Raw genomic sequence first — 22,025 nt, forward strand, 5'->3', positions numbered from 1 at the left:
GGCCTAGGAGGCCGTTGCAAGGAGGTCCTAGGTGGCGGCTAAGTTTTTTAGTTATCTTAAAAGAAAGATGCAAATTGCAACATTTGATGGAAATTCAAATTCCGTTCAGTTCTGATCATATTATGTCCTATCAAAATGATGAATTGAATTCCTTAAATAACACCCAAAGACTATGCACATCTTCTTTCCCAAGTGGGTTTGATCATTGACTATGGTCCATGATGCAAGCTAAAAGATCACTAGCCAGTAATTTGCTCAAATTCAAAAGGAATAAAAATGCAGGTCCCATTGCACTATACAAATCAATCCACAACTCTAAAAGCTCAAATGGCTAAGAGAGCACAAATCACGCGTGAACCAGGGACGAAGCCAGAAAAAAATTTAGGAGGGACTGAACAAAAGAATAGAGGCTTTTTTTATCTTCTCTTAACCTTAGTCTCTCCTACCTAATACATATATACATAAAATTTCAAGGGAGCGCTTAGGGGGCTCCACGTGCCCAGGATCGCTAGGGGGGGCTAGAGCCCCCCTAGCCCCACCGCTGCCTCTGTCGCTGGCGTGAACCACCGGCAACAACAAAAGAAACGAGATGGTAGGGATACAGGGTTCATGTGCTCCCTTTTGCAAACATATTCATTGACCACATATGCATTATTATCAATCATATAACAATTTACACTAACCTCCATTGCACTATGCCAGATTTATGGTACAAAACATTATTAGCCTTTCATGACTCGCGAGACCCCTCTATGATCCCTTATCATCATCATCATCATCACTAACAAATTCCTAAAAGATTCCATTTTGTACCCACATCACACAAGGTTGCACCTAGCAAAACGACGCACCCCCTCTACTTTCTCGTTTCCAACACTATCACGACCGGTGCCATCCATCTCGGCTACGGGTCCCCCAAAAGGTACACCACACAGCGCCAGTGGGCCCAGCCAGTCCAGACCATTTCCTTTCACTCCCGGTTCTTGAGCAGGCTTTGAGACCCTGAACTTGTCCGGGCCTGGGCTGGTTGGGCGAGGGCCATCAATTTGGTCGGAGAAATGGGCTGCTTCGGGTCGGCCCACTTCCTGGCCCCGGCGCCGGCCTCGGCCTCCGCTCCTCCGGCTCCGCCTCCAGCTTTCCGCGCCTCGATGCTGCTGTCGTCGTGTTGGATGCCACGCAGCAGCGCCGCCACGTCCTTCATCATCGGCCGGTCCTCGGGGCGCGGGCTGGCGCAGAGCAGCGCGATGCCGAGGGCCTGCAGCATCTCCTGGACCTGCGTGTCCGGCCGGCCCTGCAGCCTCGCGTCGATGATCTCCATGGGCTCCCGCTTCCGGCACAGGTGGTCGCGCACCCACTGCACCACGCTCTGCCCCTCGCCGAACGAGTGGTCCAGCGGCCGCCGCCCCGTGATCATCTCCAGCAGCACCACGCCGAAGCTGTACACGTCGCTCTTCGTCGTGATCTTGGTCATGCACCCGTACTCTGCGGTGCGCGCGTCGAATCAGGACGAATTAATCAATTGAATTGATAAATGGCATATCAGGAACGACTTCAGATCAGGCAACGGCCGGCCGGCCGGCTTACCGGGAGCGATGTAGCCGTAGGATCCGGCGAACGGCGGAGGCGACGAGCTGGCGCCCTCGTCAGCGAACCTGGCCAAGCCGAAGTCGGCGACGCACGCCTCGTAACGCTCCCCGAGGAGGATGTTCTCGGCCTTGACGTCGCGGTGGATGATCCCCGGCACGCAGTCGTGGTGGAGGTACGCGAGGCCCTCCGCCACGCCCACGGCGATCGCGAGCCGCACCTCCCACTCGACCACGGCGGCGCCGGCCGTGCCCCCGCCGCCGCCGTGCAGCAGGTCGCCGAGGGTGCCATTCGGGAGGTAGTCGTAGAACAGGAGCCTCGTGCGGCGGTTGGCCGCCCACCCCAGCAGCCGAACGACGTTGCGGTGGCGCACCCGCGGGAGTACGTTCACCTCGCACGCGAACGCCTCGGCGGACGCCTCGTCGCACGACCGGAACTTCTTCACGGCGACGGTCACGCCGTTCGACGGGAGGCTCGCGCGGTACACCGACCCGGACCACCCCTGCCCGATCACGTTCGCGGGCGTCAGGCTGCGCGCCACGTCCGCCACGCCTATCTCCAGCTTCTGGTACAGCGTCACGTTCCACGGCGGCGACATCTCGCCGTCCTTCTCCCCGCTGGCGCGCGCGGCGCGCCGGTGCCGCCCGAAGAGAATGAGCGCCGCGGACACGAGGAGGACGACGAGGGCGGATAGCAGCACGGCCATCGCCACGCGCGCCGCGTGGCGCGCGTCGCTCTCGCGGTCGCCAGCGTCGCCCCCGCACCGGGAGAGGCACAGCGCCGGGTTGCCCTCGACGTCGCTCGTGGGTAGCTTCGCGAAGAACGCCGTCTCCGGCAGCCGGCCCGTGAAGCCGTTGAAGGATATGTTGAGCGCCACGAGGTTCTGGAGCCCGGACAGGGTCTGGAGGTCGCCGGACAGCTGGTTATGCGACACGTCGAGCACCCCGAGCCTGACAAGCCCGGCGAACTCTACCGGGACTGTGCCGGTGAAGCTGTTGCAGCTGAGGTTGAGAGCAATCTCCAGCCCCGGAATCTTGCCTATGCTCCCCGGAATCTTGCCGGAAAGTGAGTTGCCGCCGACGTCAAGGAGCTGGAGCCGGGAGCACGAACCAATCTCCGGTGGCACCGACCCTGACAGCCGGTTGCCGCTGAGGATGAGCTTCGTCAGAGAGGCGAGCATGCCGATGTCCGACGGGAGAGTGCCTCCGATGACGTTGTAGGAGAGGTCGAGGTACTGGAGAGAGAGCAAGTCCTGGAACAGCCCCGGTGGCAGCTCGCCGGAGATAGCGTTGTCGTGCAGGTCGACGAACGTGAGATTCCGGCACCCAGATATCTCTGATGGCAGAGAGCCGGACAGCCGGTTCGAACCGAGGTCAAGGAAGCTGAGGTTCCCAAGCTTTCCGATCTCGGTCGGTATCGCACCGGCGATGTGGTTGCCGCTCGCTCGGAACCGGACAAGGGACGTGCAGTTGCCAATCTCCGGCGGCAACTCGCCGGACAAGTTGTTGTTGATGAGCAGTAGCTTAGAAAGCCGCGGCAGCGCAAAGAGAGACCGCGGGATGGGGCCGGTCAGCGCGTTGTTCGACAGGTCGAGCGCCTCGAGGCTCGTGCACCGGCCGAGCTCCGGCGGGATCGTGCCCGTCAGCTGGTTGGCCCAGAGGTAGAGCATGCGCAGCGACGGGAGGCCACCGAGCACGGCAGGAATGCTGCCGGTGAGCTGGTTGTTGTCGAGCTCGAGGTCAGTGAGGTTGCTGCACCGGGCAAGCTCAGGCGGCACCGTGCCGGAGAGCTTGTTCACGCTAAGCTGCAGCTGCTGCAGCGACGGAAGGTTGCCGAACGACGCCGGGATGTGGCCGGTGAGCCCGTTGAGCGACAGGTCGACGACAGTGAGCCCGGAGCACGACCCGAGCTCCGGCGGGATGATGCCGACGAGCTGGTTCTGCCACAGCAGCAGGTTGGTGAGCCTCTTGAGCCTGCCGAGCTGCGCCGGGATGGACCCGGACAGTGCGTTCTCGTAGAGGTAGATGTTCTCCAGGCTGGTGCACTGGCCGAGCTCCGGCGGTATCGGGCCGGAGAGCAGCGCCGTGTATATGGCCAGCGTGGTGAGGTTCTTGAGCCGCCCGAGGCTCGCCGGCAGCGGGCCGGTGATGCTAGTCTCGGCGAGGCCGATCATGGTGAGCTGGGAGCAATTGCCGATCTCGGTAGGGAGCGCGCCCTGGAGGTTCTTGTTCCCGCCGCCACGGAGCACCTCAAGGTTGGCCATCCGGCCGATGGCCACCGGTATCCTGCCGGCGAGCTGGTTGTCGTAGATGATGAGCTCCCGGAGAGAGGTGAGGTTGCCGATGGCGTCCGGCAGGGCGCCCTCCAGGCGGTTGGAGTTGAGGTACAGCGTCTCGAGCTTGCTCCCCGGCCGGCACAGCCCCGCCGGTATTGGACCGGTGAGCGCATTGTTGCTGAGGTCGAGGTGCGCCAGCGCCGGCAGCTCGCCGAGCTCCGGCGGGATGGCCCCCGTCAGGTTCGCGCCGGTGAGGACGAGCCGGGTCAGCGTGGAGCCCAGGGCGGTCAGGTTCGCCGGCACGCCGCCGAGCAGGTCGACGTACTGCAGGCTCAGCTCCGTGACGCCCCCGTCCGCGTTGCACGTCACGCCCGTCCACCGGCACGACGACGCGTCGGTCGGCTTCCAGTCGGCCAGCGCGTCACCGCCCCGCAGTGTGGCCTTCCACGCCAGCAGCGCCGCCCCCTGCTCGTCCACGGCGACGGCACAGCCCACGCACAACACCAGCATCGCGCACGCCATGAGCGGCGCTGCCGCCACCGCCCGCCATTTGCTTCTCTTACTCATCATAACACCAAAACTCATGACACTCGTACTGAATTGTAAGTATATATGTCCAAGAACACGATAATTCTGTAGAATTGTAATGTACTACTTCTAATTGCCCCAAAATCTTGGTCTTGCTTATGTCTCAAGACTAGTACAAACAGAGGAAGAAGACGAAGAGAGAGAAAGAGAGGCCATGGGAGATGGTGCAAGGTTTTTTATATGCTCGCCTCGTAGTAGTTGCAGGGGAAGAGGGAGGACAAAGATAGCAGTAAGAACAAGAAAGTGGAGTGGGGGTCTAAATAGCCTATGCTTGAGAGGGTAGGAGGGCGTGAAAGAGTTTAGAGTTTGATGAGGTCATGGAGCAATGGAGGCTGTGCAGCTTATGCCTGCAGAATCTCAGGATCCAAGGTCAGTGCTGCACACTGCATACACCTCTGTCCATCTTTGTGGACTCTAGTGCAGTGTAATTACTGGTGCTAAGTGCTAGGTTACTGTTAGGATTGGAAGGTTAGGTTTTGAAAACAAACTTGGGTAGGGAGGGATCACACCAACGACTAATTTGCTTTGCAGGGGAGTTTTTTAATGGCTGCAACAGCTTTGATGCTCAGAGGAAAAGATAGTGTGCCTCACCTCCTCAGAGCCACACCACACCACACCACACCGGCGGCATCAGATCAGGCAGACAGTTAAGTAACTTCATGGAAAGCCTGTGTGTCACGGGGGATAAGATAAATTAACATGCAGTTAGAGCAGCATTTTTTGACAGCAAGCAAGGACTTGATTGCAGTTTTGAGCTTTGCAGGGTCACAATTGAAGTTCAAGAACAGAAGAATGGCTAGAGCTGAAACTTGAAATAAATGGAGATGAAATAAAAGGATGCATCCATCAGGGTCATAAAAGTTCTGTCATTCATTCCATGCAACATACCTTGAGCATAACCTCCAGCTTTAAAAGTTAAATAATTCAGAATACAGTCAGTAAAATTTGCTGAAACAGTAGAGAACATCTTTCAGCTGAACAAGGAGGCAGATACATGTGATTTTGATTCATGTTAGAACATACTTTATAATTTTATTTTTAAATTTGAATGCATGTGAAAACAATTTCTCTTGAGTCCACTTGATCATTTCAGAATACTTGGGAATTCTGAATGCATGTTTACTACCATATCAAATATGGCTACTTGAAGTCACGGGGTAAACAGCCAGTACTGCGCTGTAATTACAATCATTGCAGGGTGACAATTGAACAATTGTGATAGTAAGAATCTCCAAAGTTGAAAGTTAAAAAGAAGAATAAAAGGAGACATCACAGCTGGTGACCCAGTGGTAACACATGGCAGAAGTGAATACGAACCAGTTCATTCCATGCAGTAACAATAATATAAACCCCAATGCCAGAGCCTGTTCCTTGGCGGATTAAACAGGCACGATTGGATCCAAACCCCTCAATGGAGTTGCTGTCACATGCCCTGGGTTAGATCTAATCTTGCCTTTCCACTGTCAAATACTTTGTTAATTACTGCCCCCTTGTACTTGAGTGTTAATGCAGAGGAAGCCGCCATCCAGCAGATCAAATATATATACTGGCAAAAGGGCAGGAAATTTTGCAGGCACACGCATCTATATCTACCTTCCTGCCTCTCCAAATTCCCATTGGTAAATGAGCTGTTCTGAGTAAGCACTGCAGCGTTACTGATCCCGATCGGTAGAAGATAATGGAACTTGCAGGGGATTTACATTGGAAGTAGAACTTCTGTTGCAGTGCTGGTTGTTTTACCTGAAAAGGTTATGGTACAAACTCCTGCTCGGTGTTTACAGTAAAAAAGAATAGATGGACAGAGATAAGTGCCGTGAACTCTGATAGCATACATATACAGAGATTAAAGTCGAAGTAGAACAATCTGTAGTCCATGAGATCAATGAGTTACTACTTACAAACTCTGACTGACTAGACTGAGGAACAACACTCACCAATTGATGGATGAACCTGACAAAGAACAGCATGCTAGAAATTATTACTACTGATAAAATCTCAAAACACGTAAGTACATAACAGTCCTCATGAACCAATCTATGAGATCACAGCATCACAATGCAGCAGCAGGGACGCTTAAAGCTGGCACAAACTGAAAGGCTAACAATTTTTACATGCAAGGGAAGCAGAATGAAGTGAGGAAGTTATGCTTGCTGAATACTGACAGTGGAGTTAATTTTTAGAAAGTACAATCATTTGCACAATGCACAATTCCCAAGGCTTTCACCACATCGTGATCTAGATCTACCGACCCAAACTTGTTCACCTGCTCCAGTTGGTTCCTTGATGCATATGGCATTGGCAGGTTTGTTGGCAAAATGTCAATGTATCTGTTCTTTTGCGTGGTGCTTGTGCATGCTACGCATAGAGGTAATTAAATCGACCAGTCGTTGAAAGGCATCTCCATATGGCATACTATTTATCTTTGATTTTGTTAAGCAAAAGCGATCAAGCGATCACGTGAGTCAGTGGACTACTGGAGAGCGAAGATACTTGCCGCGTGACTGCATCCACCCAACAATATTCCATTTTTTAGGCCCTTGTAGACATGGTGTGGCTATTGGTAATCATGTGCTCCATCTTTTGTTTGGGGAGTAGCTAAATTTACTTAATCCCACAAACCAAAAGCCAAAGCGAGTTTTACGTAAGGAGAAGCAAAGGTCGACAAAATTCAAACTGAAAGGGGAAAAGGAGAGAATATGAATAAAAAACAGAAATATTCAAAAGCTAGCTTGCAAGTAATAGTAAGAATGAAGATGACGTACATGAGACATTGACAAGGAGAGAATCTAGGCATGACGGGCGGGGAGGTGGTAGGGTAGGAGTGTAGGACACATGGAGAGGTTAAAGACACGGAGAATAACAACACCCAAGGATAAGGGTAGTTGTCATGTGAGAAGGTGATGGTGGAACAGATAAACACATATACTATCATTGGAGGAGGTGGACATTTGTTTAATCCCAAGCAATTAAGGGCAGGGTAGACATGGATTAACAATAAACAAGTAAAGGCACTACGTACCTTAACCGGTGAAGAGCAATGAACAAAAGGAGCCATGGAGTGAGTCGGCATATAATCTCCAAAAAATTTTGTTTCTGAAAATAATCGAAGAAAACAGGTCAAATTGGTGATGCCTAGGCCAACGAAGACAAACAGAATTGCCTACTCGGCAGTATTCCACATTTCAAAGGGCGATACACACATGATAAATTGGGCATCAGTCGGATCATTGGTTACTGGGTTTTTCACACAAAGGAAACAGAATTCCAGCACAGCGGCTGATTTCTGGCTCATTTCTAAATGGTTACCCGCTGAAAAACTTTGGAGTCCACCTTGTGGTGTTGTCAAACACGGATGAACCCATCTTTTTTTTAATGCAATTACAGAAACTCTGCCTTTCAATTAAGTGAGAGAGAAAGAGAGTTTATGTACAAGCAAATAAGGCGGAGGCACTCCAAAGAGGAGAAAAAAAACACAGCTGTAGAAAAGCACACACTCTCCTCTAGGAGGGGTAGCGTCTAAGCATAAACGAAAGCTCTCTTCCTTTACTCTATGTTTTCCTTGATTCTTGCAGCCACCTGAAGTACAGTTTCGGTTGCGTTGTTGAAAATTGTCCTATTTCTCTCTTTTCAAATATTCCAGAATGGGTAGATGACCACCCCGTTCAGTCTTCTACGATCAGAGTTAGGCACCCTATTCACTGCCTCCTCCCACCATGCCCTGATGTTGACAGGGTCAGCTTGGTGTTGCAACCACAGCTCAGTAAAGTTCTCCCAAGAGAGGATTTTGTCCCAAACCGTCTTTGCGAAGGGACAACATAAACAAAGGTGAAGGCCGGTTTATAAGGGCCCATTGCAAAGCAAGCAGCGATCTTGATGTGGCCACCCTCTCTTTTGTAGGTTTTGCGCCGTAAGAATTTTATCTTGCACTAAAATCTAGGCAAAGATCTTACATTTGTTCTCCACTTGTGCTCTCCAAATTAGGTCGCTATGGAAAAAAACGAAGGAGCCTCTGAATTGAATTTGGTAAGCTGAGCGGGTGGAGTAGGCACCATCCGGGGTCCATCGCCAGGTGATGGAGTCCCGAGCTCCCTGCTGCAGGTGCACGTCCTGAATCCTTATCCATAGGGACACAAAATCTTCAATGTGGACAGCCATGGTGATTCTCCCTCTTAGTGAGCACATCCAATTGTTGTTCTAAAGTTCTTGTTGCACTGTTCTATTTTTCTAGAAATAAGCTAAAACAGATGTGGGGCTAGATGCTTGGGAGCATCTCCCTCGAGCCAGTTATGGTGCCAAAATCAAGCCTTTATGCCGTCCCCAGCATTATTGTGATTGCGGAGTTGAAAACAAGGTGATCAACGTCACTGCAAGGGAGCTCCGAGCCTATCCATGGCTTGGAATCTTCCATCCATTCTTGCCAGAGCCATCGTAATCAAAAGAGCTCTTCCAAATCTATCAAGGTCGGGCATCCCTACTCCTCCAAGATCTTTGGGTTTGGTAACTGTTGGCCAGTTAACCAGGCAGTGGCCGCCATTTGCATTGTCTTCGCCCTTCCACAGAAACGACCTCCTGATTTTGTCTATCTTCCTCCTTGCCCAAGTAGTCAAAGGGAACACTGTGAGGTAGTATGTTGGCATGGCAGAGAGGACCGAAGTGACTAGAATGATGCGTCCTGCTTTGTTTAACCATCTCCCTTTCCATTTCAGTAACCTTTGTGCAATACGCTCAATGAGAGGTTGCACATGAATCTTCTGAAGCGATCTAGTGTGGAGTTGCACCCCTAGGTACTTGCATGGGAAGACTCCTCTGTTGCCTATGAAGGGTGATAGGACATGGTCTAGATCAACATTTTCGCACCTAATTGGATGCACAGAGCTCTTTTGTATATTTATGTGAAGTCCTAAAAAGGTGCCGAACGCTTCGAGAATAATTTTGACCGCTTCTACATCTTCCTGTATTGGATTCATGAAGATGGCCGCATGATTCACATACATGGAAGTCCTCCATTTTGCTGCCATGAGGGGTAGGTGGGTAAGAATGCCATGCTGGGTTGCTAGGTCGAGCAAGCGTTGGAGCGGGTCCATAGCCAGAATGAAGAGCAGGGTGAGAGCGGATCCCCCTGTCAGACACCTCTGGCATGACTAAAAATTGGGCCCTATCACCCATTGAGCAATGCAGACGAGGAGGACGTACGGAACAAGATGGAAACCCATTCCCGCCATGAGGTCCGAAACCAAGGGCTTGTAGAGTCTCCAGCAGGTAACCCCAATTCAGTGTGTCGAAAGCTTTGTGGATATCCAAATTTACGAATAATGTGAGTATCTTTTGCCTATGTTGCTTGCACACTGCTCCTATACATAAAGGAAATTATCGTGGATACTTCTTTTCTTCACGAATGTGCTTTGGCAATTGGAGACTAGGGAATTCAGTCGAGGGACAAGTCTGTTAGCAAGCAATTTGAAGAAAATCTTTACAATGCTGTGGATGAGACTGATGGGTCTGAAATTTGTGACCCTCGTCGCGTCTGCTTTTTTGGGGAGCAGGACGATGCATGCTGAGTTTGGCCATCCAAATCCCTAGGTGTTTATTGTGAAGAGGCTGTTGATTGTGGCCATAACATCGTCTTTGATGATTTTCCAGCATGCTTTGAAGAAGGCCCCAGTGAAACCATCCGGTCCTAGAGTTTTATCAGAAGGCATGGAATTTATGGTATTTTGCACCTCCTGCAGGGAGAATGGTGCTTCAAGGTCCGAGAGATCATGCGGGGTGTAGCCTAGGGACTGCCAATTGATGGCTGAGCATCTCGGAACCACGAAGATGAACCCATCTACCACTGCAAACACAAGTTCTTCAAGAATACAATATAGTGAATTAGCGTACGATTTTCAAACTTGGTTTCCCATATAAACCTGGTGTAGGGTCGAGATGGCAGACTGGAGGGGGAGTGAATAGTTCTTTCTAAAATTAATCGCACCGGCTAACCGAAACAAATGCGCAATTAAAACTAACGGTCTAGCAAAGATTACACCTTTCTATCTAAGTTCTCTAGCACCTTACAAAGATACTAATCAAGCAACTAAGGTGTTGGGCTAGCTAGAGCTCACCCAACCAATTCTAGGAGCAAGGTCACACAAATCTATGCCATTAGTACTTAAAGCAATGGGGAGCTCCTACACATGCTAGTAGCAAAATCATAAAGCTTCGAAGCTCACTAGCAATGCTCAATAACAAGGCAACTAATGCCAAATTAGAGAGCTCAACTTACTTAGCTACACAAACTAAGCAAAGCAACTAATTTACTACAAAAGAAAACTAGCTACACAAGGGAGCTACTTAAATGCTACACAAGCAAGATGGTAACTAGCAAGCTATACAAGCTAACTAATTACAAGAGCAACTAAATAAGCACAATATATATAAATATAATCACAAGCTTGTGTAAGGGGAATGCAAACCAACGGGAAGACAAGGATGACACGATGATTTTTATCCTAAAGTTCACTTGGTTGCCACCAAGCTAGTCCCCGTTGAGACAAGCTCCAAGGTTACCGTCGGTCCTCTTGCTAGTGGTGACCCGCAAGTCACACTCTCCCACGTGGAGTGCTTACCACAAGCTCTATCACTTGACATGGCTGGACCATTTGTCACCCTTTGCATCTCGCTCAACTAGAGTTGCTCTTCACAGCTCCCGTGAGAAGAGCACAACACCCCTCACAGTCTTCTCTGGAGTACCACACAAGCTTCTTGCGTGCTTTGACGGAGATCACGCCACCAAGCCATCTAGGAGGTGGCAACCTCTAAGAGTAACAAGAACCACCGGCTTGCATCTCGATCACCTAGTGCCACTCGATGCAACCGCATGATGCAATCGCACTAGAATCAGACTTACACTCAATCAGATGATCACTATCAAGCATATGTGAGTTAGAGGGCTTCCAAGCATACCAACACAAGCCACCAAGGCTTAAGGGTGCTTAGCAACCAGCCCAAGGCTGAGCTCCACCTCTATTTTTAGCTAGCTAAATAGAGTCGTTGCTCCAAAGATTCCCTTTTCTGTGAGGGCACCGGACACGACGGTGCCCCTCCAACGGTCAAGTACCAACGGCTAATTTGAACTAGCCATTGAGCCCCTAGCACTAGACATAGGGTGGCGGTGGCACCACCCTAGGGGTGGTGGTGACCACCCAGCCAAACCCTCCAAAAAACATCCTCTCTGTTTAAAAATTGTGGTGCACCGCCCAAGGGGTGACAGTGCCCATGGCGGTGCCCAACTCAACTTCCCCTGCTCTCTAGATAAAAGAGGCGGTGGCACCGTCCTACTAGTGGTGGTGACCAGGCGTGCACCACCCTCGCTGAGGCGGTGAACACCGGATGCGGCGGTGACCACCTCCACACAACGCTTCTCGGCCGAGTCCAGGTGGGCACCGCCCTAGGGGTGGCGGTCGATCGGACAGGGTGGCAGTGCCAACCCAGCACCTCCCTCTTAGCCTGGTCTAGCCGGTCACCGCCCTAGGGGTGGCGGTGCACCATACAGGTGGTGGTGGTGCCCCCAGAGGCAGCACCTCATCCCCTTCTTCGCCTCCACACAATGCTTCTTGGCTGAGTCCAGGTGGGCACCACCCTCGGGGTGGTGGTGCCACCGAATAGGGTGGTAGTGCCAACCGAGCACCTCCCTCTCAGCCTGGTCCAGCCGGTCACCGTCCTAGGGGTGGCGGTGCACCGAACAGGGGGTGGCGGTGCCACCAGAGGCATCACCTCATCCCTTTCTTCACCTCCTTTGCTTCCTTTGCAAATGTGCCAACACCATAAGTGTTTCACCATCTTGTGCATGTGTGTTAACTTTTCATAAATGTTTTCCAAAGGATTGGTCACTCAATTCACCACGCCACTTGATCCTAGCAATGATGCAAAGTTAGATCACTCGAGTGACACTAGATAACCAATATGCAAAAAAGTTTGCCCCTCTTAATAGTACGGCCATCTATCTTAAACCCAGTCATAAACTTCTCTACACACCTATGACCGGTGAAATGAAATGCACTATAGGTTATATCTTTTCCTTGTGCATTCCATTCCATCTCCTCCAATGTTGATGCAACACATGCACCAACCATATCACAAATGATATGTTCCACTTCATATCATCATGTGACCTTGTTGATTCATCAATCTTGACCTCACTTGCTTTTCATCGTTGCCTTCGTCCATCGGCGCCAAGTCTTGCTCAAGCTTTACCGCCTCACGGTCGATCGCTCCAAAGCCTCCAACTTGCCCTTCATGCTTGCAACCGGTCCATCAAGCCAAGTCTTGATCTTCTCCACCTTAGTCACATGACTCAATGTCATGTCTCATATGTAATGAGCTCCTTCATCACATGTGTGAGCTTTGCAACATATCCAAGCCATTTAACCTCTATGGCATGAGTTGCTCACACAGGTGTACCTGTGGACTAATTACCTGCATATCTCACATAAACACATATTAGTCCACCTAGGTTGTCACTCAATTACCAAAACCAAACAAGGACATTTCAATCTCCCCCTTTTTGGTAATTGATGACAATTCTACAAAGATATGGAAATTAAGCATTTTTGGATTCATGTTGCTTGCCCAAGCAATTTTACCATGTGTAAATGATTTTGGACAAGTACCACAAACCAAAATTGGTAGTATTAACTCCCCCTACATATGTGCTAGAATGTTTGGTTTGAAGCTTGCACATATGCATAGATTGGAATTGTGGGAGAGTAATTACTACCAAATGATGCTCAGGTGTAAAGAATAAACCTTTGAAGCGTGATATCAATCGGAGTTGCGTCTTTAAGTTCATCCTTAGCACCGTGAGTAGCTAAACAACAAATATACTAGAAACCCCATGAGATCAACATTATAAGCAAGGTTCTAGTACCATGTGTAAAAATACAAGTCTAGCTACCATCCTATGCATGCTAGTTATCAAATCATCAATCAAGTTCTATAACTAGCATACACCACACAAGCATGCATTTTTAAATTTAAAGCTTATGCAAATGCAAGCAAGCACATGAATATGCATATATCAAATGCAACCAATCAAGTTCATGAGCTTGCTCCCCCTACTTGTGTGCTTCTCTTATCCAATAATTTTGATCCTTCTACTTTCCTCAATGTTGCTCCCTCTCTGTCCATGTCTATGTCCAAACAACTACTTCCCCCACAAGGCTTTCATATCTTTCATATATTTGTACCAATCTCTCCCCCTTTGTCATGAATTTCCATAAAAGGTATGCCTCTTTTTGATACAAAGGGTTGCACTTAGGGGTAGATGGTTGACACTTGAATCTTGCATTTTTTTTATGGACACCACCACATATGTTGGAATGATACCACTTGTAGCCCTTGAGATACCTCATGTAGGATCTTTGACCTTGATACCAATTTATGGGACACCTTCCCCTATGTCATAGCATGGGTCATCCAATTGATAAGCTTGAGCTCTTGTAAGTGAGGGAACTTGTTTCACTTGATGATCACTTAAAGTTGAGGATCACTTGTGGAACCACCGTCTTGTATGATTGATACCACGTGTAGAAATGTGATACCACATGAAAGAATTTTCTATCATGGAACCACTTGTTGGTTTTGTCAATAAAAATCATTTCTTGAACATTTTCTATCTGCATGAGTGCCACTTGTAGGATATCAATTGTAAGTTGATCTAGACATCACTTGTGAATTCATCTTGAAAAATTGTTTGAGTCTAGATACTACTTGAAACATACAAACTAGATATTCATTTGCACTGTTGTCTTGTTCATGTACTCTTGTCACTATCATGAGCTTCTATTCTTAACTTGAACTAAATAGATTTGCCTAAGTTTCCAAGTCCAATTTGAACCAATGACAAGCTTCTTCACACCTCTTGCGAGGGTTATCTTGCCAATGTTGTACTTGTCACTTGTTAGCAATCCAAATTAAATTAAGTACTTGAATTCACTAGCTCATGAACAAACTCATATACTACCACTAGATCATTTAATCATTCAAGCAATAGTGGTAGACTATGAATCTTAAATTTTTTCATTTATGATGCATGATCCTAATAGGCATGTACTATATGTACTAACCGCATACTGGTAAAGGATGAAAATGATCATGCACATTACAATGATACCTTTGCTATCTTTGGAGTAGAGGATAGTCATTAGATTCCAATTAACCTCCGCAATAGCAATGTGAAGTCCATTTATAAGCTTGGTGAAGACCAATCATCAATAATGAAATCCATCTTCACCCATATGATCTGAGAACCACTAATGATCAAGTGCACTTCTTGTTGTGGTTGGCTTGCTTCATCATTTGTCATCGCTTGCTTGAGAGCACCAATGTGAGAATACCACTTGGAATTCCTTGACTTGCTCTCTTTTGGTTGTTGCACGCTTTCTAGATCAACCCTTTTGATTTTCTTCAACTAAGCATTTCGAATGTACCTTAGATCTCCACTTCTATGTTAGTCTTCCAAGTACCACACTTAGTTTACCTACAAAAGGCAGCAAGCCCCTACACATAGGGAGAAGTGATCTCTCTCCAAAGAACCATTCTTGGCACTTACTTGAAATAACTTTGTTTGATTGATCCATATGATGGACTTAACTTGATGAGTAACCTTGAATCATTCTTCTTTAAGTCATTTTCTTTCTACTTATTTAAGTCCTTTTCTTTCTTCTAAATGATTTCCAATTGTCACTAGAACTTAAACTTTATCTTTATCTTGAGTTTGATCTTGATCTTTGATTTGAGTACCAAATATATGCCAAGTACACTCCACAATCAATGGTCTTGTACTCTTTGCTTGTCATGCTTCTAGCTTATCCCAAAACCAAACTTAGGTTCCTCACCAACTTATAAACATGTTTCCAACTTGAGGACCTTTCAATCAAAGTGACTCTTAACCAATCCAATAATTGTCACTCTTCTGGCAGATTCTGTACCCTTCAATGAATAATCCATATCTCCCAATATACAAATCCAATTACCACAAAATTTGGTGGAGATCTGATTCACTAAGCCTTCTAGCAGCTGTAAAAAATTGGGATTCATTTGACTTCTATATTGCTACCATATTTCAATTCTTCCACCACTGCTACATGCTGAAAACTGTTACACTATAGCTGACAAGATCCACTTCAAAACCAAAGAGTTTCTTATCCAATTCTCATGAAATTCATACAACACTTAATACCATAAGTATATAAAATGCATACCAAGTTTCAAGCCAATAAAAATAGATTTGGTCACTCAAACATGGCTAAGATCACAGCTCACTCAGATTTTGCAATATAGGACAGATTTCAATACTTGAGCTAGTCTTCATGAAATGTGAATCAAACTTGAAACTAACTTGTTTGAATACTTTCACAAGACATAATCCATTCAATCCACTTACTAAAAGTCATCTTATGAATTTATCCAACTCAAATCAATCTGAATTTAATTACTAAGCAATTTATCCATTCAATCGTCTTATAGCAAGCAACATATGCATATATATTCAATTCAATCCACTCATATGCACCCAAATAAATAAGATCAACTAGAAATATACCTTGGTTAGCACATGATCATCCATAGCAAACTTCAACTCAAATATTTGCTAGCTATCAAGTATTTCCACTAAATCACCATAACTTGAATTATAGCACTTGTATGTTGTAGCATTTTGGACTTCACTAATTCTTGACTTAGCATTGGGATGAGATTTGCACTAGGCTTCAATACTTGATTCAACATATGATGAACAATAAGAATTCAATTGAATCAAGCCTCTAGTGCCATGGTACCTACACACATTCATCTACTTTTTGATGGTACCCAAACTTGTTTGGGTCCTCTCAAGTTAGGAGCAACATACTTAGGCATAGCCTTAGTATGAATAGTAGGATGTTTTGCAATAGCAACCAAAGAGGTACCATTACCATCCTTTCCAAGCATAATATTTGCATTAATTGAAATAGGTTTAGGAGTATTACCTAGAGGATATGAATTAGCCATGTGTCCCCTTTCCCAGCATGAGTAGCACTTTCTCTTTAATTGAGCCTTCTCTTCCTTGCTCAAGTGGTGCTTATCATTGCCTTGCTTCTTCTTGTTTGCTTGAGCCTTCTTCTCAAGCTTGTTTGGATAACCCGAAGCTAGGTGGCCCAATTTGTCACAACTATGGCACTTGATGTGAGCAATCATCTTCATCTTTTCTTCTTTGTCCTTACTCACTTTCTTTGTGTCTTGATTTATCTTTGGACGTATTGCTCTTTCTCTTGCTTTTCCACCCCTTCTTGTTTTCTTCTTCATCATCATCAAATCACCACCATTTTCATGGTTGATCTTGATTTGAACTTAGGGTTTCTCTTCTTGCTCAACTTGTGGCCTTGGTTGAGGCTTCACTTGTTGCTTCACCAATTCACTACTACACTCGCACCTTTCACAACCGCGTCGTAACCCATATCGCAATCCAATTTTGGCCTCGGTAGTAAGCTATGGGCAGTGATACTCATAGCCATCACCATTGGTATCTAAGATTGACTAGGGTGTACACTACATCGCCATATTGGCTTATCATCCGTCCATGATAAGGTCCTTACTTCCATCGCATTAGAGCACGACTCGCGCGTGTGTGTATGCACTAACACCACCGCATGGCTTATGCTCCATCCATGATTAGATCCTTATTCCATCACATTGGAGCATGAACCGCCTGTGTCGAGGCGAACATCATCGTCCCTTCAGCGTATGAATTGTCTGGTCATAGGGCATGGTCACCGTCGCATTGCAATACGATCCGCCCATGATGATCCTTTAGTTGGTGTCGAGTTACTAAACGATTCGGCGATGATGCACTATTGACACCTACCGCATCAGATGAATAGTAGTGGTGATGGCCGTCTGCTTCACCAAAGGCGAGTGTTACGACGGTGATGACAAAACAACCAACGACCCTTACATTCGACGATGACAGAATTGCATCTAGTTTTCACAATGTATTTATTGATTCAGCTCGGCCTTAATAACTTACTGAACACACACCATACAGATATAATCATTACACATCATTCATCATGTCCACAACAAAGAGTACTTGTTATAATAACAATGCTCGACACTAACAAAACAACTATGTCAACTAATGAATTAACACAAGTAGTACATAGATAGCATAATAAAGGTTCTGCTCCCTATAGACTTACATAACTAAAACGAGGTAGATGTGCTCCGCTCCTTTAGATTGGCACTCCTTGATTAGCTTGGCAGCCAATGCAGCATAGAACCCCTCTTCTTGCTCCCATAGCCATTGCAGAAAAATCATTCAAAAGCACAGAGACTTCAAAACCTGCACAATGCAAAGCAGCAGAATTAATAATATTAAACATACCATTAGTTTAGTTACCAAGCAAAATTGGACTATATATAGACTCAAAACAACTCCCTACCTAAACAAAGACATGTCCTAACAACAAATCCTAACAACAAAATACAGTATATGCACCTTTACTGCTCTGCTAATGACTCCATGAACAAGGGAACATAAGGCAGATAGTGAGGTCTGTTCAAATAAATACTCTAGGTACTTTTAGGATAGCGAATGACCTAGGTAGGGAGGACATGAACTTTTCTACAGCACATGTCATATGCCATCAGTGTTCTGTCCTCCCCAATAAGAAAAATCAAATTTCATTCTAGGTGAACTGCAATCACTCTGTAGTCCGCATTGATAGCCTCAGAACTGAGTCCAATATTGTTTAGTCCAAATAGCTGCAACATATTCACTGTATGCTTCAATGTCTATTTACTAGTACCATAGTCTTCAAGGATCCAGATTGAAAGGTTAGACATATTGAAAATATTAGCAATACATAGACACAACTAACCTTGATCTCTATGGATGGACATTGTAGGACCTGGTGGCCTAAGAATTTTCCTCCATGTCTTTCCCTCCATATCAACAGCAACTATGTGGGACACCTACAACATGTGCATGAAACCATTAAAAAGCACAGTTCCTAAAAATTTGCATGCTAGAATATCATCTCCCCATTCAGATTCTTTACACATCCATGCTCTAGTTTTGGATGAGTAGATGCTGACAACTAACACCCCAGAAGACCTTAACCATAGTTCTACCACATAGAAGTGTGAGGAGATTGTGGGATAAAACCCCATGTGACCTGAACCATATCAAAGGTTGCTATGCTATAGTACCACTGATTTGCTAGTCACTGGATTGTAGACGACATAGCGAAGCCCAACGCACCAGCAGATGAAGAGGCCTCTGCAGCAATCTGAGATGACTAAATCCTGAATGGGGAAGGGCAAGAAGGAAAAGGAGGAGTATTTACTGATGAAGCTGGTGAATCAGCGTTTGCCTTCCTAGTTGCCATACATGAATCCAGCGACAAATTGGGGCAACTCCTTACGGTGCTCGGATTCAGAGATGAAGTGGTACCAGGAGCGACACACTTGTAGTCGCATAAGGTGCGGGCGGTGAGGCAGTGGAGGATGTAACACCTTGGTGTTAAGCGTGCATTACCATTTCATCCCATGAGCATAATCATCATCACCTCCTGCATAAGCCTCATTCATGCATTTCATTTCGAAAGAAATGAAGTATCATTTCATGTGGTGCTTAAGTTGATTGAAATTCATTATGTTTAAAACAATGTGAATTGCCATGCTCATGTTTGGATGCCATGATTTCTTGTTTTGATCACTAAGATAGCTTATAAATATTTAGGATGCAATTTGGAGCAAAGTTTATATTCAAAGTTTTGCCAAATTACGCTTTTAAAATAATTCTTCAAAATTAGGGTTTTGGGATTTAATTGACTTTAAATCTATAATTCAAAATATATTTGGAATTTGACTTTGGTCATAAAAGCAAAGTTGTAGAGAATAAATTTTTGAGCAACTTTTATTTTTGGACCAAAGTTTGAAACTGCTTTGAAATTACTCAAAATTTGCATTGAATGAAAACAAAATAGAAAATAATTTGGAAAATCACATTTTTCACTTTACTGGGCCGCCGCCTCGCTTTCGGCCCAGCCGCTTAGGCCGGCCTGGCCTGCCTCTGCACCGCTCCCCTACTCCCGTGCACCGTGCCCGTCCACCTAGCACGCGCCCGGCCATGTCAGAGCACGCCCGCCACGTGGCCGCCATGCGCCGGTGAAGCACGCCACGCGGCAACACCGGCCTACCATCCCGACCAGGCCGCGCTGCCTTCAAGGCTCGGCCGACAGCACCCAGGCACTGCACTCACCCCTCCCTTTTCATTCTCTCCTCTACCAATGCAAGCAGCAGCCGTAGCAGCGCTCGCTCCTCCGCGCGCCATCGCCGACGTAGCCGTTCTGGCCACGCCTGACCACCGGAGCCCGCTACGCCTTCACCTCGGTCTCGCGCAGCTCGTGCTCGTCACCGTTCGGCGTGGTAAGGCTCGAGCCGACCGCTATTGCTCACCGAAGCACGGCTGAGCTCACCGGAGAGCTCCGCTTCTATGGAAACCCCCTCTCCGCTCCACCTCTCGCCTTCCTTTCTCGCGCGTTAGCACCACCGTGCCCTCGCGAACCTTGTGCACGCCTCCCTGTGCCTTGCCGTGGCCGGGAAGTGCCCGCACGCTGGCATGCCGCGTCGCCGCTCTGCCATTGTCGTTGGCAAGCCTCGCTCCGGTGAACCGCCCCTCCATATTCACCTCTATCCGACACGGTTTGACGTGGGGAGCACGTTGGTGCCCTCCGTTTCGCCGGGAACCTCACCGTCGGCGAGAGCCGGCCGATCAACGACGGCCCTGCCTCGGCTCCGGCTGACGCGTGGGTCCGGCTTGACCGCGGGTCCTGTGTGGCAGCCCCTATGGGTGTACTGCACCGGGTGCATCTAGCAGTTTTGAACATGGATTTTTGAAAGTATTTAAGAATGATTTTCAAATTTCTATTTAAATGCTTTGGGAATTTATAACTTGCTCAAAATGGCTCCAAATTTGTTGAAACAAATTTTGTTGTGTTCCTTGTCACCAAATCTACATGATAAAAATATTGCATGTCATTTTTGAGATACTTTAATGAAGAGCTTTATTTAATTCTTGATATTGCTGATATCTTGTAAAATGTTTAGTAAATCCAATATGTGTCAGAAAAATATGACTCCAAGTTTGTTACTCTTCTTGTATAATGTACTTTCTAGGAAAAATATATGCCATGCATGTCCTGTAGAAAAATTATGAGATGTAGTTCAAGTGCCTTTAATGGTTGAATTTTGTTATTTTTGCTAGAGAGCAAAATTTGTATAAAACATGCATGTGATAATTTTTGTGCAATGATTATTTACTGTATAGAACATAGGAAAAATATTACATCTGTTGTTTGACACTTTTCATAATACAAAGTATTTTCATGTTCATAATTATGCCATCGCTTGTCATTTTTGTGTAGGCTACTCCACTTATTCAAATGTCATAAAAATTTAATGGTAGACTACTTAGGGTAGTACTGTGCTATGGTAATTTTCTAAGATTTTTCTAAGCTATAAAAATAGATGTTGCTATTCAAACCTATTATTAATTAGGGTTTAATCAAATGTTGCTTTATGCATGATTAAGAAATTAGTGAAGCTTTGGTGTATCTTTGAAGCATTTAATGAGATGTGTTGACTTAGCATATTAGTAGTAGAAAAGAATGCAGTAGATGACATGTGCTTGTAGTACATGTTCTTGGATGATGTTGACTACCTTGCATTCAAGCATATTCATTATGTTCATTTCATCCGATGTACCTTTTTCATAAGCACTTAAGCATCTGCATCATACAGGATCGCAAACTGAGAGCCCAGTCGTCATACCCGAGGAGCTCGAGGAGCAGCTCGAGGTGCAGCCGCAGGAAGTGACTGAAGCAGACGAGGAGGACGTTGAGGAACTTCCGGAGTGCCCCGATCACCACCCGAGCTCCTTCGAGAGAGGCAAGCCCCAGAGCATTTTTCTCCCCGGTTTGCGATTATTAATTAAATGCTTTACTTTAATTGATGCATTATGTTCAGGAGTTGTTTGCAACCGTTGCTGCATTATACCTTGTTTACCTTTGTTATACTATATCCTTGTTACCCTGGTATCCGCAGTTGAGTCAATGCTTAGCTGGCTTAGACTGGTAGAAGTCGGGTGATTTCCTGTCACCTGCGAGCTATAGGTGGTTACCTAGATCTGCTTGGATAACTATGTAGTCATGGTATAACTAAGTGTTAATTTGAAGTTGAGACCGGACGGAGACTTACAGAGTTTTGGATTGTAGTGCTTTCCGTCTGTGTCGATTAAGGACCGACCGTTGTTGGGCCTCGAGTCATGTTGAACGCATGCCTTACATTTAGCTGGCCGAATAAAGTACCTTTCAACCGCAAAGCTGGGAGATTATTCGGGCCGAGTAGATTGCCCGCAGTGCACTATACTGGAGCAGGTGTGGTAGGACACGGGGGCACGATGATAAGACCAAAGGGCAGTCGGTCGGCCCCCGGGTACATGTGGTTCCTGGCAAACTCGAGATTTTCCTGGATAGTTGACTCGGTGACCGATACC

At 46.8% G+C, this 22,025-nt stretch overlaps 1 protein-coding gene across 1 annotated transcript; it reads right to left on the reverse strand.

Moving 5' to 3' along the window:
- Positions 1-689: 689 nt before the first annotated feature.
- Positions 690-4,727, reverse strand: LOC136513456 (leucine-rich repeat receptor-like serine/threonine-protein kinase RGI4). Its single transcript, XM_066507462.1, has 2 exons — positions 1,585-4,727; positions 690-1,482 (listed from the first exon to the last, which is right to left on the reverse strand). Exons 1-2 carry the CDS (start codon positions 4,442-4,444, stop codon positions 971-973), a joined length of 3,372 nt encoding a protein of 1,123 aa, XP_066363559.1. The 5' UTR covers positions 4,445-4,727; the 3' UTR covers positions 690-970.
- Positions 4,728-22,025: the final 17,298 nt, after the last annotated feature.

Source organism: Miscanthus floridulus, chromosome 16 (assembly GCF_019320115.1).
Source record: "Miscanthus floridulus cultivar M001 chromosome 16, ASM1932011v1, whole genome shotgun sequence".
Taxonomy (NCBI): domain Eukaryota; kingdom Viridiplantae; phylum Streptophyta; class Magnoliopsida; order Poales; family Poaceae; genus Miscanthus; species Miscanthus floridulus.